The sequence below is a fragment of the Pelodiscus sinensis genome, chromosome 22 (assembly GCF_049634645.1).
Source record: "Pelodiscus sinensis isolate JC-2024 chromosome 22, ASM4963464v1, whole genome shotgun sequence".
NCBI classification, from domain to species: Eukaryota; Metazoa; Chordata; order Testudines; family Trionychidae; genus Pelodiscus; species Pelodiscus sinensis.
Genome location: NC_134732.1, coordinates 26,133,269 through 26,149,211, shown reverse-complemented (window position 1 = coordinate 26,149,211; position 15,943 = coordinate 26,133,269). Strand labels below are relative to the sequence as shown.

The window sequence follows — 15,943 nt, the reverse complement described above, 5'->3', positions numbered from 1 at the left end:
CGGGGAAGTGGTGCTCCTGGCGCGGCGTGGGCCCGGCCTTACCATAGGGGTTCATGTGGTCGCCTGGCATCTGCGGAGGGGTGAGACCTTGCTGGAAGGGGTCCGTGCCGTAACTGCTCTGATCCATTGCTACAATCTGTTGCTGTGGCGGGGCCAGTGGTGTGTAAGGGGTCATCATCCCTTCCATCCGGTTGGACAGGACTTCTGCAAAACAAAGCGCGGAGCCATTGGCAGCGTGGCAAGGGAGCAGCACACAGGGGCCTCGGAGGCCAGCAGCAACCACACCCTCAGGGCCAACCTCTGGCTGGGCCCAGAGCTTGGGAACCGGCAGGGCTTGGGCACCCTGTCCGCTGGGGCGGCTGTGCGGGGCCAGGACACTGCTTTGCCAAGGCAGAGTTAGGCACTCAGCACCCTGCTCCTCCTAACACTGCGAGTGCGGCTGTTAGCGGCCAGCTACAGCCAAGGCCCCGCAGTTCGGCTCGCTCCCGGAGGCTGCACTGTCAGTGGCTGGCGTCCCACCCGACTCCTTGGAAAATCGGATCTTCTTTGGGGGTGAAACCTGGACCCTTAATGACGGGGCCAGGAAACATCTTTTCTCTTCTCTTGCTGATTCCTGGCTCCTGGCAGTGGGGGAGGAGGGGTGGCAGAATGAATGCTGCTCTTCCGGGGCTGCACTAAGCTTTGCAGGAGGGCCACTCCGCACATTTTGGGCCCGTCATCATGGGACAGCTGTGGGCCCCCAGAAGGAGCGGGATGGGGGCTAGAGAGAGAGAGTTTGTGTGTGTGAGAGACAGACAGAAACTTACTGACAAGATTGTGTGTAGGTGAGGCACAGAGACTGGGAGTGTGGGTATGTGAGGGGGATCGTGTGTGTGGCACATTGTGGGTATGTCTGCACTACATGGCTCTGGCGACGGAGCCATGGAGATGAGCTTTGTAGACATAGCAAAATGAAGAGTCAATTTAAATAATCGCCGCTTCATTTACATCAAAATGGCTGCCGCGCTAAGCCGATCAGCTGTTTGGCAGCACAGCGCGGCAGTCTGGATGCTCCGCGGTCGACATCAAAAGCCTTTGTCGACCGCCCCGGTATGCCTCGTGGGTTGAGGTTTACCGGCAGCACCGAGCGATGTCAGCTCTATGGACGTATGCATGCTCCTGCGTACGCCCCTCCCCGCGGGCTGCAACAAACCCACCACGCCCCTTCCCGTCACGCAGCTTCCATCGCGAACGGGCCTTTACCTTGTCCTAGGCGCTGAGAGTTCTGCTGCTCCTGCTGCTGCTGATGCCTTCGTGCCAGTTTCTTCATCTGAAAGAAACAGGAGACGCCGGCTAAGCTCATGGATCTGAGCAGAAAGAGCTGGCTAGTTCCAGCCCTCTGTGCAAACGTCAGCCCTGTCAATGCAGAGTGCGCCCAGAGGGGGTTCAACTGTCAGTCCTGGGCACAGGCCCTAGGGGCTTGCGGTTCCGTGTTTCCGTATCTCAAACAAGTCCTCAGCGAGCATTGCTTGGACCGTTCTGCTTGAGGTGCAGATGTCTGGCTTTCCTGCAGGAGCGTGGCCTGTGCCGCACCTCCATAAGCATGTTAGGGGCCCACAAGTCACAAAGCGGTTTTATAAAACTTAATTCCTGCCCACTGATCTCAGCCACAGACCTGACAGCCCCAGCGGAACATGTGCTCTGAAACTGACTTTCGAGAGGTGGGCAAACAACGCACCTTTGCTCTTTGGTTCTGGAACCAGACCTGGACAACTCGTACGCTGAGTCCTGTTTCAGCTGCTAGCGTTTCTCTGACCTATGGAAGGGAAGGGTTAAAGAAGAATGAACTTTCACCTCCGTAGGTGGGTCAGGTAGAGATCACATCGCTATTTTTTTTAACCTAGGAAACAGTGATTTGCAACTTTGGCTAAGAATAAAATGTTGATATTTTGGCCCAGTAAAAACAATTTCTCACCGTGAACAAAGGCAAATGGAAACCCTGAGACACATCACACTTATCCCAAGGGACACATTTTCTAAGGATGAAGACAAATGTCATTTTTTCACAGTGAAGACACACTTCAGACAGCCAAAAAAAAAAGAGTAAAAACAGCAGAGTATGTTGCTTTCAAAAGAAGAGATTTTCTTCCAGTTTCACCAGTGATTCCAATTGCTTTTTTCCACAGTCCTTTGCGCTATAAATGACTAAACACCATGCCTGTAGAGCCACGGCTGGAACAATAACTACAGAAATGGGGATGGGCGTTCATCTCCTTGGAAATGGAGGGGACACATGCAAACAGTAAATGATCAGTTCATGTTTTATAAGCAAATGTTTGACCAAACATTTCCCTTCTGTAAGAATCTTCCACTGGCCTTGTGTTCTATGGGTTACCGGCAGAAAACCACATTGCGTTCGGGTCTCTGCTAACGAGCCTACCTTTCTGCAAGGCTTTGAGGACACTTCAAAGGATGCTTTGAATGCTCTTCTCTGCTGTGTTGTAAGTATTGTCCTTGGCCGTTTGGGTCTTCTTGGGTCTTTCCCATCATCGCTTCCTTTTCCTTGGCTTGCTTGTCCTTTGGTTGGTTTAACATCTCCATCCTCGTCGTCACTTTTAACTGTTGAGAAACAAAAGTTATTGGAACATTCTCTTTGGTTTGCTACAAGACCAGGACTTTGGAATGGAATATTAATGGAGTCATACTATAACCCCTTAAATAACAAACTCGGCTATTACCCTTCATCTGTTTTAAAACTGAAAACGAATCCTTAGTTGGATGATACCATGATACACAGAACCTTGTGTATAAACTCCCAGCCAAAAGCCTGCAAGCAAAGAAGTACACGTCACTGTAACTGCACTCAATGGGTCGACTTGTGTGAATATCCTTAAACATTTGCAGGATCAGGCCCTGTCGATGATTTTATGATGTACATTACATGACTTTAAAAATGGTAGTTACCTCTAAGGCTGCGAAACAAAAAAATTTAAAACATGTTATTAAAAATCTAAAAGCTCTTTTAATCAAATCTATGCTGTTTAAAATTGGTTGTTTTTATTATTTTGCAGCCCCAGAGGTAACATTGTTTCCACATTTTTGCCTATTATGAAACGAGCAGACCTGTAGCATCTTAGAGACTCTCTCGCTAGTATCATGAGCTTTCGTGGGCAAAACCCATTTCCTCAGATGAGAGACTTAGGAATTTCTAGTATGGAAAACCTCAGTCATTTCTCTCAGTGCAGTGCACATATGTGTGTGTGGCCTATGCATGTCTCTCTCTAGGCGTGAGTCAGCCTGGGTCCATAGATGTGCATGTTAGACTCTGTGAATGTGTATTTATAGCATAAATACATTTGCATTTCTATTGTTATATTTGAGCAGCCTTGTGGCCTGATCATGCACTGAGCAGGAGTGGTTAGCAGGGGGAAATCCCAACTGTCATGCCAAAGGGTTATGAGTAAGTGCATATTTTTGTGCTGCCTGAAATAACTTCTGTGTCCGCATCAAGATCTGTGGCCAAAATGGATCATTCGTAGCAGTCAAATGGGGTTAGTTTGTATGAATTTCCCTGCAGCATTGATTTTTATCGAAAAAACTTCACTATACTATTGTGAAGGGCTTTAAAATTAAGAAATTCTCATGCTGATGCATTCAAATATTGCATTTGGGGAACTGACAAAATGGACTTTCAATTCATTTCAGGAGCTGATGAACATGCGCCTACCAGGCATTCCAGTTCAAGAGGCGTCTTTTGTATCCTGATTAGAGAGCAGTTCTATGGTCTATGGCTGGCTTGGGAAGGCTCATGGTTGCTCACGGGAGAGTTATTTTTGTGGCCAGCAGATAAATATTTGGAGAAGAAGATGCCTGGGCCAGAACTGGGTGAAATCACGTGCGCACACAGAGGGAAAGGGGCTTAGCGCGTTCACTGTTTGAAACAACGGAAGGGAAAATGTCTCGTGACACTTTATGGGGGGAGGATGGGGTAGGGCTCAAGGTTCTTTGTTAATGAAAAAATACTTCTCAGCGGCTGGCGATGCTACAGTGGGTATCACGGGGAGTAAAGCTGAAACCCAATGCCCAGCCTGCCTCCTTAATGGCCTCCAGGCCTGCTGATTGACCATGGCACACAAGGAGACTGTGCCTGCGAGGGAGGGGTGTACATCAGTGTCAGGAGTAGGCAACCGCTGCCCGTGTGCGGTGATGCTAACACACAGCATGGGCGTGCACGAGGGTCCAGCCACACTGCGGCTGTACAGCAGACACCGTCAAAGACAGACAGACATATGCCTGGGGACTGGGGATTTCAGTGGGCAGTGTCTGCGTGAGGCCTCCATTTACCTGAGCGAGCTTCACACAGAGAGAGCATCCTATCTGAAAAGCAGCAGGCAACCCCCATCTCCTGGACGAATCCATTCTAGGGGCCAGGAACCTAAACATGGACGTTTCTGGTGCCAGGACTCTGAGGGCCTACCAACAGGGCCTGGCATGAAATGAAACCAGCGTTAGGAACGGCTTGAGAGCTGCGCACCCTTGGGAGGGGGGGGCCTTTGCCTGGCGACATTCCTGCCACGGAAACGCAAAACGTTCGCGACGGGGAGGATGGGTCTCAGAGCAAAGCTCCAGGATGAGGCAGCTCCCAGGTGCACAGGGAATTGTCCCCAGAAAACAGAAGCGCGGATCCATCTTGCTTGTACATTGACTGGAATGAGAACCGCTGCTTTTCCAAGGCACTTCCTCGGCAAGAAGCGAGCGGTTCCAGTGACTAGCCATGGTCTGTCCGCACCCTGGGAGCCAGACACAGCACATCAGCAGGGAATGGCTGAGGCAGAGAGCGCTCCCATGGCCTGGAGCCTGCCCTCTGCTGAGACCAGAGCTGCCCCGGCTCAGAGCACGGCACCATCAGTCACTCGGCCGCTGCCTGGCACTGCTCCCGTGGCTCGCAGTGGAGGGCAGGCAGGGTTGCTCATTCCCCAGACAATCTTCCTGGGAATCTGGTTGAGAAGGGAGGAGACTCCTCCCCTGTAATTCAGGACGCTGGGCCCAGGCCCATGGGCTGCTCTCAAAGACATCCCAGGACGACTGCACTGGAAGTCACTGGACGTTTTCTTCCAGAGGACACTTAAAGGGGAGGCAGATGTGGGCGGGGCTCCCCAGAGGTAGTTGGGGGTGCAGATCAGAGTCTCTCTGTTTGAGGGCATGAATCGCAAACATGCATGCTGGAGGGATCAGGCCCCAATTTGGGACATGCTCAAGGCAGAACTAGTCGTTTGCGGGCGACTCATGGCAGCGCTCGAGTTTTTGGGGTGCAGCGAGGTGGGTGTGTCGCTTGCCCCATTTCTCTGCTGCTGGTGGGACATCAGAAACAGGCTCAGGAGAATGGGAAGGGGGGGGCTAATCTAGCCCACCAGCAAAATGCTAGGCTGGGAACAGCTGCTGTTGTAGCTGGGAAGAGGGTTCTCTCCCCGCCTGGAATTGCAGGGTGAAGGGCTGGCCTCAGAGCAGGGGATCATCAAGCCTCCCTTTGGCCTGCACATCAGTGAACTGAGGAGAAGCAGCTGAGACGCCCGGATCTCTCTCTCTGCGGGATGGGGCAGAGGGTCGCGCGCTCCATCTCAGTCCAAGTGCTGCTTCTCTGGCAAAACGGAGCCGTGCTCACGTCTGGGACAGAGACCCACCCAGCAGGGCTGCAATCAGTCGCAGGATTTTTTTTTTATAAAAAGGAGAAGTAATTGTTCCAATCTACCACGTGGCCCTTGGAAATATATTTCCCGTCACTCACGTTTATCTCCTATGACTGTAACACTGGCTGGAAGCGTCTGCTTGGTGAGCTGCGGCAAAGTTACTAAACCAAATGTTGTGACTCTAGGTGGCGATGTTTGGAGGGACCAGCTCCCCAAATGCCCAATCTGGATTATTTTTCTGTATCAAGTTTTTTACGTGAGCCCCTCGGTCCTGCCTCGACCGACTGCGGGACTTCCTCGCAGTGGCTCTCGAGCAGGGGTACACAGACCTCTGCTGGGGAACCTCAGCTCATCTAGCTATTTGCCTAGTTTTACAACAAGCACTAGCAAAGGCAGTGCCAAGGAAGATTTCATAGGGACAGTGACATGTTTGCACTGCTCTGTGTGCCAGGCACAAGATTTATATTCCAATCCATGTATTTGATCATTCTATGGTAAACAGGAGAACGTTGGCAATTTCCCAGTGACCGTCTGGCTGTGACACTTTGTATTTTTAGCCCTGATTTTGTAAGCAAGCAGTTTGTGAGTGAGACAGACGTGGGGGCGGAGAACCCAGAAAGGGGGACAGGAGCATGGAAAGGTTGAGCGGACACAACACCCCTGCTGTCCCCCTGCTGCCATGCTGCACTAGTGCCACTACTGGGATGCAAAACTCAGCCCTGGCTTTCCTTCAAGCCCCTGGCCGTTTTGATCCCACACGTGTGCCTTTTCTTAGCATTCCCATGTGTGTCCGACAAAGACACGTAGCCAAGGGAACCTTGGGACTTTACATCACTCTGGCCACACGGCATGGGTGCGGTGCAGGTACAGTGAGTTGTCAATGCTGAGGTAGGACATACGGGTGGATGAGACAACCCCGATCTCTTATATACAGACTCCCACTGAGAGTGTTAGGCTGTGAGGCAGGTAACACAAACCAGGCAGCTCTGCCCATTCCCGGTTTTATACAATTTCTCGTTTGGATCTTGGCAACTTGTCAGTTACTCTTGCCCTTCACTGAGATGGGGAGGACACTGAGCAATGGCCTGAAGCAATGGAAGGAAAGATCTAGGGACACTATGCATCCTGCAGGCAGCTGGTGGGCCACTGGTGGGCCGCCGGATGCTTTATTTACCTGCACATCCGCAGGTACGGCCCCTTGCTGCTCCCATTGGTTGCAGGTCGCTGTTCCCGGCCAATGAGAGCTGCAGGAAATGGTGTCCCGGTCTGCGCTCCCATTGGCTGGGAACGTTGATCCACAGCCAACAGGAGCTGCAAGCGGCTGTGCCTGCAGACGTGCAGGACAATAAAGCAACCGGCAGCCTGCCAGGGGCTAACCCTGGTGAACTGTGCCTAGCCTGCAGGCTGCTTCCTGCCCACCCCGGTCCAGAGAGCTATTTGGGGATGGCTCTTAGCAGGCAGGGCACAGAGGCCAAGGCACCAGCACAATGGACTCTGAACGAAAGGGCACCTCTGAGTGGTCGACAAAACCAGACTGAACGATTGGCCCCGGGAGCTCTTCTTCCACTGCCCCGAGCCTGTGGGTCAGGGTGACTCACTGTCCCACCCTGCTTTGCCCGCCTGTGACTCTCAGCTGGGACAGGCGCAAGACGCGCTCACCTGAGTCAGAGTCGTCGGGGCTGACGGAGCTCAGCAAGTCCTTCTCCTTTTCATAGTCACTTTTGCAGAGCAACTGTCCTTCCTTCAGAACAAACTCGTCCCCTTTCCGCAGCTGCCGCTCACACACGCAGCAACAGAAGCAGCTTAAGTGGTAGACGCATTCCAGGGCTCTCATCACAAACTCCGTGGGGGCGATCTTCTCCATGCAGCCACTGCACTTCGCAGCAAACAGCCTGGGAGCAGGGAAGGGAGGAAGAAGCGTCAGCACATGCACCACATTCACGTCAATATCAAAACAGGCCGAGAGATCAGCCGGCTTAGCGCATTGGGAGCCCTCTAGTGACAGGTGAGCATCGGTAACTTCCGAGGGGGCCCAGCTCAATCCCTTTGGTATCGAAATCCCCTGAGCTCTAGTTTTCTTGTGAATTTTCTAGGACGTTTTGGTTTAGATGAAAACACAGGTTGAACCTCTCTAGTCCAGCACCCTCAGGACCTGACCACTTCTGAACAAGAGAATTTTCTGGACTATGGGAGATCAATATTGCCTAGCAGCATTACCAAAACTGCCACTGCTTGCTGGGCTCTTAGAAGACATTTTAGGGGTCAATCAGAGCTAAATAACAGCACAACACTCTGAGAGCCAGGACTGGTGGCTGTAAACAAACTTTACGAGACTGCAGGAAACGTGGCCACACCCATAAAAAGTGGACATCCAGCTAATGAAAATAATTCCAGACAATGGATGTTTCTGGATGAGAGAGTTCTGGATTGGAGAGGTTCAACCTGTACCAAAAGAGTCGCCTTTGACTCAATATGTGGTTGTTGCTCCATCAGGAATGAAACCAGGAATTCCAGAGGTACACGGATAAAGGGGAAAATGCTGCTTAATCTCTCGGAAAGCTCTAAACAAATTCACTCCAGTTCCACTTTCGGAGAAAGATTTGAGTCCAACCGTAGGCTACCCAAACTGATACCTTCCCCAGCATGTGCCGCTTTGTAATGATACTGTCCTACGAGAGCTAGCGCTGCCTGCGGTGACTAACAAAGAAGCATTGAGAGAAGAAAGGGAACCGTTGGAGGAGGGGGGGGGGACGATTCTCTGGGCCAGGTGAGGGGAATAACACGCGTTTTCTTTGGGCTGTCGAAGTCATTTCCAGACTAACCTGTTTTGGAGGAGGCAGTTTACCTTTTGGAAGGGTGTGAAACCCCCTCTGGCACCTGCGGAGGTACACAGCGTCTGACTCGCTGAACCACCAGCTTAATCACAGACTCCACAACCCTGCCACACTGCGTGGGACTCCGCACTCTCCCCAGCTGCTCCCTTTCCGAGGCGACGCGTGAATCATTTCCTTTCGCTTGATTTTCCTTCTCCAGGGTGCTGGGTGCTTCTAACTGTGAGCAGGGCGATACACAAAACTGCCAGGGAAAGCCTGGTACTAGCGCCATGTTTCCAAGGCAATGAGCAGCATGAAGGTATTTGTACAGTAGCCTTGCTCTGCTCTGCTCACAGGCAGAAGAAAAACAGACCCTTTGGGTTTTTTCCCTCTCTTTGATTGTAACAGTTGGATGGGCTCCCTTTCAGGTCACGTGCCCTATCGTGGCTGCTAGATACATGCCTCTCACAGGGCTTCATTTTGTCTCCGCTGAGGAAATACAGCAAAATGGCAGCTACTAGATCTTGAGTGACAAGGCAGGCTCGGGGTTGGGCAGGGAGGGAGAGAAATGTAACATGCCTGTATATTGTATGTGTCTCACACACCAGCCAACCAGCTCTTCTTTGGACGTGGAATGAACCAAGCCCAACCAATTGAGTCCGATGCCCTGTGCGCGAGGGCACCTCCCGTAAATAAGGCCATTTCATTTGCTACAGTACATTGGATTTTCCCATTGCTATTTTTGGTGCTAGATACAAACGATTAAGAGAGGGAGAAAATCGGACCAGACATTTGTATTGGTTGACTTGGCACAATTATAAAGAGGCGATAGCTGGTCAGCCCCCAAGAGGAAACATTTGGTGCCCACGTGTAAGAAAGTAGCTAAAAGGATTGGAGGGCTCAGCGAGGAGGAATCCCTCCCAACTGCTTTACAAACCACTTGCATGTACCTGTTTAAACCCGGGTGGCTCGGTTTAATTAAGCTTGGAACTTCTGCCTACAGAGTTGTTGGGACGGAACAAGCTTGAAGAATGGGAAGATGAGCCAGGCTGGGGGAGGCATCGGACTCCTCCCACTGGCATCGGTTCATGACGCCCTTGTGACCGGAACCTGTGCTTGCTTCAGGACCAGGAGGGACCGGCCCAGCCGGGGGCAGGCTCTGTGGGGGAATGTCAGCCGCTGCGCTCACAACCTCCCCAACTCCATCTGCATTTCAAACCAAGGCTGCAGTCTGAAGAGCTCTGACAGCGGCCCCCATCCTGCAACGCCAGCCAGGAGGATCCTTTCAAAAGTCTTCTGGGTGCTGTTGCAGCTACCACCATGCAGCATGCAACGGCGGGAGATGGCAGGGCCAGCGATCCGCTCACCCCTTCTGGGAACAGCTCCGGTAGCAACACCACGGGCCTGGCCCAGGGGGTCCCCTGAGGATCGAGACAGGTCACCCCACCTGCATCCAGACAGGGGATAGGGCTGGGGACTAGCAGAGGGGCCAACAGGCTGGTGCATGCTTTGAAAAGAAAGGGATCACATGCTAGATGGTGTCCCACGCCAGTGCCACTCATTTCTCGCCCAATGGGAAACCGAGTCACTAGAAAGCCTTGAAATTCACCACCTTCCAGTGGAAGCAGAAACCAAAAAGCAACTTGATGCACAAAAGTGCATCTCACTAACACACTTCACAACCTAGAGCACAAGGGAGCTCTGGACCCCAGCTGTAGCCAAGAGGGTGGTTAAAAGAACCTGCGTTCTTTCTAAACGGCTAAGCAGAAATGAGCCGGTTTCTCGTCCCCCTCCGTCATGCTTGCAATGCATTGTTCACCTGCCTCTGTGCCCCGTGGAGGGGCTGGACATGCTTCAGGATGCAAAGGGCTTTGTAATGGAAATGTAAAATATTCAGTGTTATTTACTGATAACGTGCTGTACCCACAGACAGTGCTTGTGTAGTAACGTTATCCCTGGCGGTCTCTTCATTGTAATTAGTCACAGCCTGATTAATAGAATCCTAATTCATTCCATTGACACGTTACAGGAGTTTTGTATTTGTCTCATATTACTGTGTGGACATCACACCTTCCCTTGGAAATAGAAAAACTGCCATCGCCCACGCTCAGACATTGCCGCCCTGGGATGCGTGGAGAGCCGTCCATACACACAGACTGCAGTGCATTGCATTTCATTCTGGGATTATGAACATTTCATTCTATTGATCTTAGAGAGTGTTTATAGGGGTTTCAATTCCCAGAGTAACGTCAGGTTCTATACGGTTTTGCACAAGGCAGTCTCACAACAGGAAACTAATCTTGACAAATGACCAGACTTTGATATCTCTGATCTAAAACACTGCTCATTAGACTGCTCATTTTATAAACGAATGGCAATAAACCTGTTGAGAAGCCTAGGATAGCAGGAATACGTTACAGATCACCCTCTACAGGTTTCAATCAAAGCAATAAATTTGAGGCGTGACATGTGGATGTTCTGTGCTGAGACAAAGACTATGCCCCATGCTAACCACATTTGGAGAAATGGTTCTTTTGCCTTGCCGTACATTTTACAAATAATTTACATAACTCTGACTTTTTACCCCCGTTGCTGATTATCTCCAGCTCTCTCAAGTTAACATCAAACCTCAAAATCCTTGGACTTGTTAAAGTATGCAGAGAGTGGAAATCAAATGCCTTTATTAGAAGCCCCAGGAAATCTCTGACTCCTAAGCACAACGAAAACATTCCAAAGAAAATTGTTCAAAGAAGACAAAGGAGAAAAGCAGAACAAGAAAACTTTGTTTTGAATCAATGATTGGAAGAGTTTTATAAATAAGTTCTGTTGCCTGGACAATTCTGAAAGACAACTCAATAGTTTTGGGGGTTTTCTAAGTGTATTTGCATCTGCGTCCGAAACACTTAGAGGATTTAGCTGAGCTTGGAACAATAGACTGGTTTGTTCACTTGAGTATTGGTAATAATCACTGTGAAACAACCTTACAGTATTAGAAAGCAAAACACACGCTGCATTTTAAAATGGCTGCACTGAGCAAATGAATGGAATATACATTGTGGGGACAACGAAAGGTTTGATACGCATGGTCCTGTCTTTAAACAGTAGATGCAAATGTTCTCTAGCGGAAGTAGCTATTAAGATTTTATTTGTTAGGATATCCCTGTGAAGTCAGGCTGATTCAGTAATCCTTACAAACACAACCACAGTTATATGATCCATTGTGCCTTCCTGCATAGGGCAGAACCATCTGGTGTTTAATATGTACCACTGATTTATTATCTCTAGCGGAGTTATCTTGCTTTAAATTTGACCCTGCTCGGCTCCTGAGAATCACTGTTCCGCTGTTTACTTGGGTAATGTCCTAACAACCTGCCCTTTACCTTTCTGTTGCTTCACCAGAGCTCTTAATTTCCTTCTGTTTGCAGGCAAATAGATTTTAATAGTTTTATTATAACTAATTTATTATGAGCGAAGAGATCTCAACGTACAGTGTAAAATTTGCTGTTCAAATTAAGTGTGGTTCAAGAGGTTTTTTAAACAAGACAGAGTCATAAAAATAGACTCTCAGTCAATTTGTTTATTTGGATTTCTGCAGTGAAGCAATAAATAGGAAGTTATTAAGACATTTGATGTACACTAGATGACAGATGCTGCTCTCTGACTATCAGGGACTTTAAATAATTTTCCTTTCTGTATAGTTCTGACATTCACTGTTGGAAAAAAATAGAACAGATTGCTAAGCTTTTGTTTATGTAATAATTATGCAAAGATCGTGGTCACTGCTTTTAGTAAATAATACAAATAACCTTTAACGCTGGCACACTGGTGTGTTGATAATGATTTTTGTATGTATACATCCATGCCAACTGAGCATTTAATTGGTATTCACATTATATGGTATAAAACTGGTCAGAACTCCAGTAGGATTGGCTTTTCACAACAACTGAATTTTATTAAGAGAGAAACTAAACGCTGAATGATATTCCCTCAACTAGCTCTGTTATTCATACTTCAGCCCTACTCTACATACAGCTCAGAAACACCACATATGGTTCAGAAGAACTTCAAAAAAATATAGTGTACTCTGGATTATGGCTCTGTATAGAAAAGGAAAAACTGTTGCTTGGTTACATTAAATTAAAATTTTCAAAATATCCCCATTGTGCCAAAGCAAAACTGAAATGCGAGAGCTTATGGCTTGGGAAAAAATTAACAATTCATTTAAAGAAACATTGGAACACTTCAAATTTCCCTTCAGAAAAAAATAATGGCTTATTTTATTGAAGGCAATTTCACAGCTGAAGTTTCAGTAAACACTAAGGCATTTCACTTTCTTGAAGAACCAATAAAGTCTGCATGAAAAGCAAAAAGTTTATGAAAAAGTATCACTTCTGAAAGACGCCAACAAAAATTCTTCATTTCTATAGTAAAAACTGGAAACAGCATTTGCTTCCCCACTCCCTTAGTTATCACTGTGGGACAGAATACCCTTTGTAGGTGACCACGAATGGAGCAAGCTGTGTTCCCATATGTATTTGAAGTGTGCACATTTGAGGAATGGCTTGTAGCACATCTTCACAGCAGTTGTGTCCCTTTTCTTGCCAGAACTTTAGGGAGTATCTTATTAGTGTTGTCATAAGGACTTTAACACTGGGTGGCATTGCCAAGCAAATAATAAAGGCTACACAGAAGACTAACAAAAAGGTGGCATGAAATTTCATGATGGGTGAAATCTTGGCTCCACAGTGAAGTCAGCGGGAGTTTTGTTTGGTGCTGACTAGTGAAGTTATGAGATCACCCAGTGACTCTGCTCCCCGAATACATACACTGTCCCAACACGGCATCTTCAGCTACACGGCAACTGACTTGTCTGACCACTACAAGTCACAGAAACATTGTGTCAGTGGATTGGACCCGTCCCCCTTGCAGTCAATGGCAAAACTCCCTTTAGCTTTAGCCAGAGCTGCATTGGGCCCGTTGTATAGATTGTAAAGTCTTTGGGGTGGGAACTGTGTTTTTGCATGCATCCACACAGCATCTAGCACAACACGGCTCCCCCCCGACTCTAGCAGCTGGCTACCCCCATCATATAACTAATAATATTCCAATATTTCAGTGTAGAAAAGAGGAGACTGAGGGGGGATATGATAGAGGTCTATAAAATCATGAGTGGTGTGGAGAGGGTGGATAAAGAAAAGTTATTTATTAGTTCCCTAAATAGAAGAACTAGAGGACACCAAATGAAATTAATGGGTAGCAGGTTTAAAACTAATAAAAGAAAGTTCTTCACACAGCGTGTAGTCAACCTGTGGAACTCCTTGCCAGAGGAGGCTGTGAAGGCTAGGACTATAACTGAGTTTAAAGAGAAGCTAGATAATTTCATGGAGGTTAGGTCCATAAAAGGCTATTAGCCAGGGGATAAAATGGTGTCCTTGGCCTCTGTCTGTCAGAGGCTGGAGAGGGATGGCAGGAGACAAATCGCTTGATCATTGTCTTTGGTCCACCCTCTCTGGGGCACCTGGTGCTGGCCACTGTCGGCAGACAGGCTACTGGGCTAGATGGACCTTTGGTCTGACCCAGTACGGCCGTTCTTATGTAACCGTCCCATTTTCTTTTCCTACAGCAAATTCATATAGATTTAAAAAAACAGCTGGCAGTGAGCACACAGCTGCTGTCAAATCTTGAACCGACAACCTGAACCTTGCAGCTGTGCCTCAGCCCTGACCTGGCATAGCCATCTATACGAGCGAAAAGAGAACTCCGATCTTGTGCCCATTCAATACGTGGCTTCGTGGCTCAGATGGCCAATGAGGGTGTCAATTAAATCCAGTTCTGAGGGTGATTTTGTGAGATGGACACTTGTGAACTAGGACCTGGCCTAAGATCCCAAACTCATTTCACATGTAGAATAGTGATAGAAATGTAGCCGTGTTAGTCTGGGGTAGTTGAAGCAAAATGCAGGACAATGTAGTACTTTAAAGACTAACAAGATGGTTTATTAGATGATGAGCTTTCGTGGGCCAGACCCACTTCCTCAGATCAAGTTTGATCTGAGGAAGTGGGTCTGGCCCACGAAAGCTCATCATCTAATAAACCATCTTGTTAGTCTTTAAAGTGCTACATTGTCCTGCATTTTGCTTCATTTCACATGGACTGCCAAACAGCTGTCAGATGGTACCAGCCACCTAGCCCCATACTTGGGAGTGGGTTCAAATATGTGACCCTGACATAAGAATAAGCCTGTAGACAGTGATTCGGCAGAGAACTTATGCTAGGGTTGCCAGATGGTTTAACCAAAAATACCGAACCCCCCCCCCCCCCCCCCAAAAAAAAAAAAACCACCTGGGAAAAAATTCTGTTGAGGAAAAAAAAAAAGGTGGAGACCAAAGTTGTTGAGCTAAAAAAAAAAAAAAGACCCCTTTGAGGCTTTTTGGTTTCAACAGGCTGCTGGTGGCCATCTTGTTTTCCTGCTCTGAGCCAGAAGACAGCTCCCCTGTGGAACAAGGAAAGTGGGGAGGGGAGCGGAGGCCTGGGCCCGGTTGCTGAGTGTATGTAGAGTTGCCAGGTGTCCAGTATTTTTGCCTCCTGGCAGGGAAAAAAATTAACAAATCCTGGACATTTTTTTTACTGGACAGGAGGCGAAAATACCGGACTGTCTGGGTCAATACTGGACACCTGGCAACCTTAACTTATGCACGTGCGTAATTGTAAGCATGTAAATAGTTGTAGTGATTTCAGCAAGGGTCATATGCTGATTCACACACATAATGAACTAAAAAGTTCTGTTTCCCACCGCTCTGCAGTACCAGGAAAACATAAAGCCCGTTGGAGCTTTTGCTTCAAGTAGAACACAGCAATTGAATTTTTTTCTCTGTTTAATTTTCACACCTTAATTGACCACTTTGTTCTGCTGTCTTCCATCACTGTCACACTGTTTTATTTTATGACATCTCTTCCTTACCACACTTGATGGAAAAATTTATGAACAATCAAATTATTGCTGCTAGAAGGGAATTAAAACAATTTTTCATTTACAAAGTCACTGATATTGCTCCATTGTGCTCCACCTTTGGGAATCCAATTGCTCTTCCCAGCTACTCCCATTCCTCTTTATAGCATGGCAATTCACTGTACAGATTATGGCTGCAATTTTCTCCTAATCTGTTCTGGAACGTGGAAAGTGTTATAAAAGTTAAGAGCACCAATTGCATTCATAAAGCCATGGCTGCAATTAAAAAGCCTAATGGATTAACAAGATGTGATGATTTTGTTAGCACTCTACTATCAGGCGGTGCAACGCTTTCTGAAATAGCATTGATTTGTCCACGGTTTCCAAAAATACCAGCGACACAGCCCTGTGGTGTGATGCTGCTTGTATTTCTCCAAACCGTGCCAATGTGCCATGAAAACACAGTGCCCAGTGGCTTGTTTGCACTTCTGCAAAACCTCTGCAAAGGACGGAGG

At 48.1% G+C, this 15,943-nt stretch overlaps 1 protein-coding gene across 2 annotated transcripts in view; it reads right to left on the bottom strand.

Moving 5' to 3' along the window:
* Positions 1-15,943, bottom strand: part of LMX1B (LIM homeobox transcription factor 1 beta) — a 126,303-nt gene that overhangs the window by 13,285 nt on the left and 97,075 nt on the right. For both annotated transcript variants that reach the window (XM_075905744.1, XM_075905743.1), the window contains exons 3-7: positions 7,326-7,558; positions 2,420-2,598; positions 1,718-1,795; positions 1,243-1,309; positions 43-204 (exon numbers count right to left, since the gene is read on the bottom strand). In XM_075905744.1, coding sequence (XP_075761859.1) covers positions 43-204; positions 1,243-1,309; positions 1,718-1,795; positions 2,420-2,598; positions 7,326-7,558 — 719 coding nt within the window. The remainder of the gene's footprint in view (positions 1-42; positions 205-1,242; positions 1,310-1,717; positions 1,796-2,419; positions 2,599-7,325; positions 7,559-15,943) is intronic.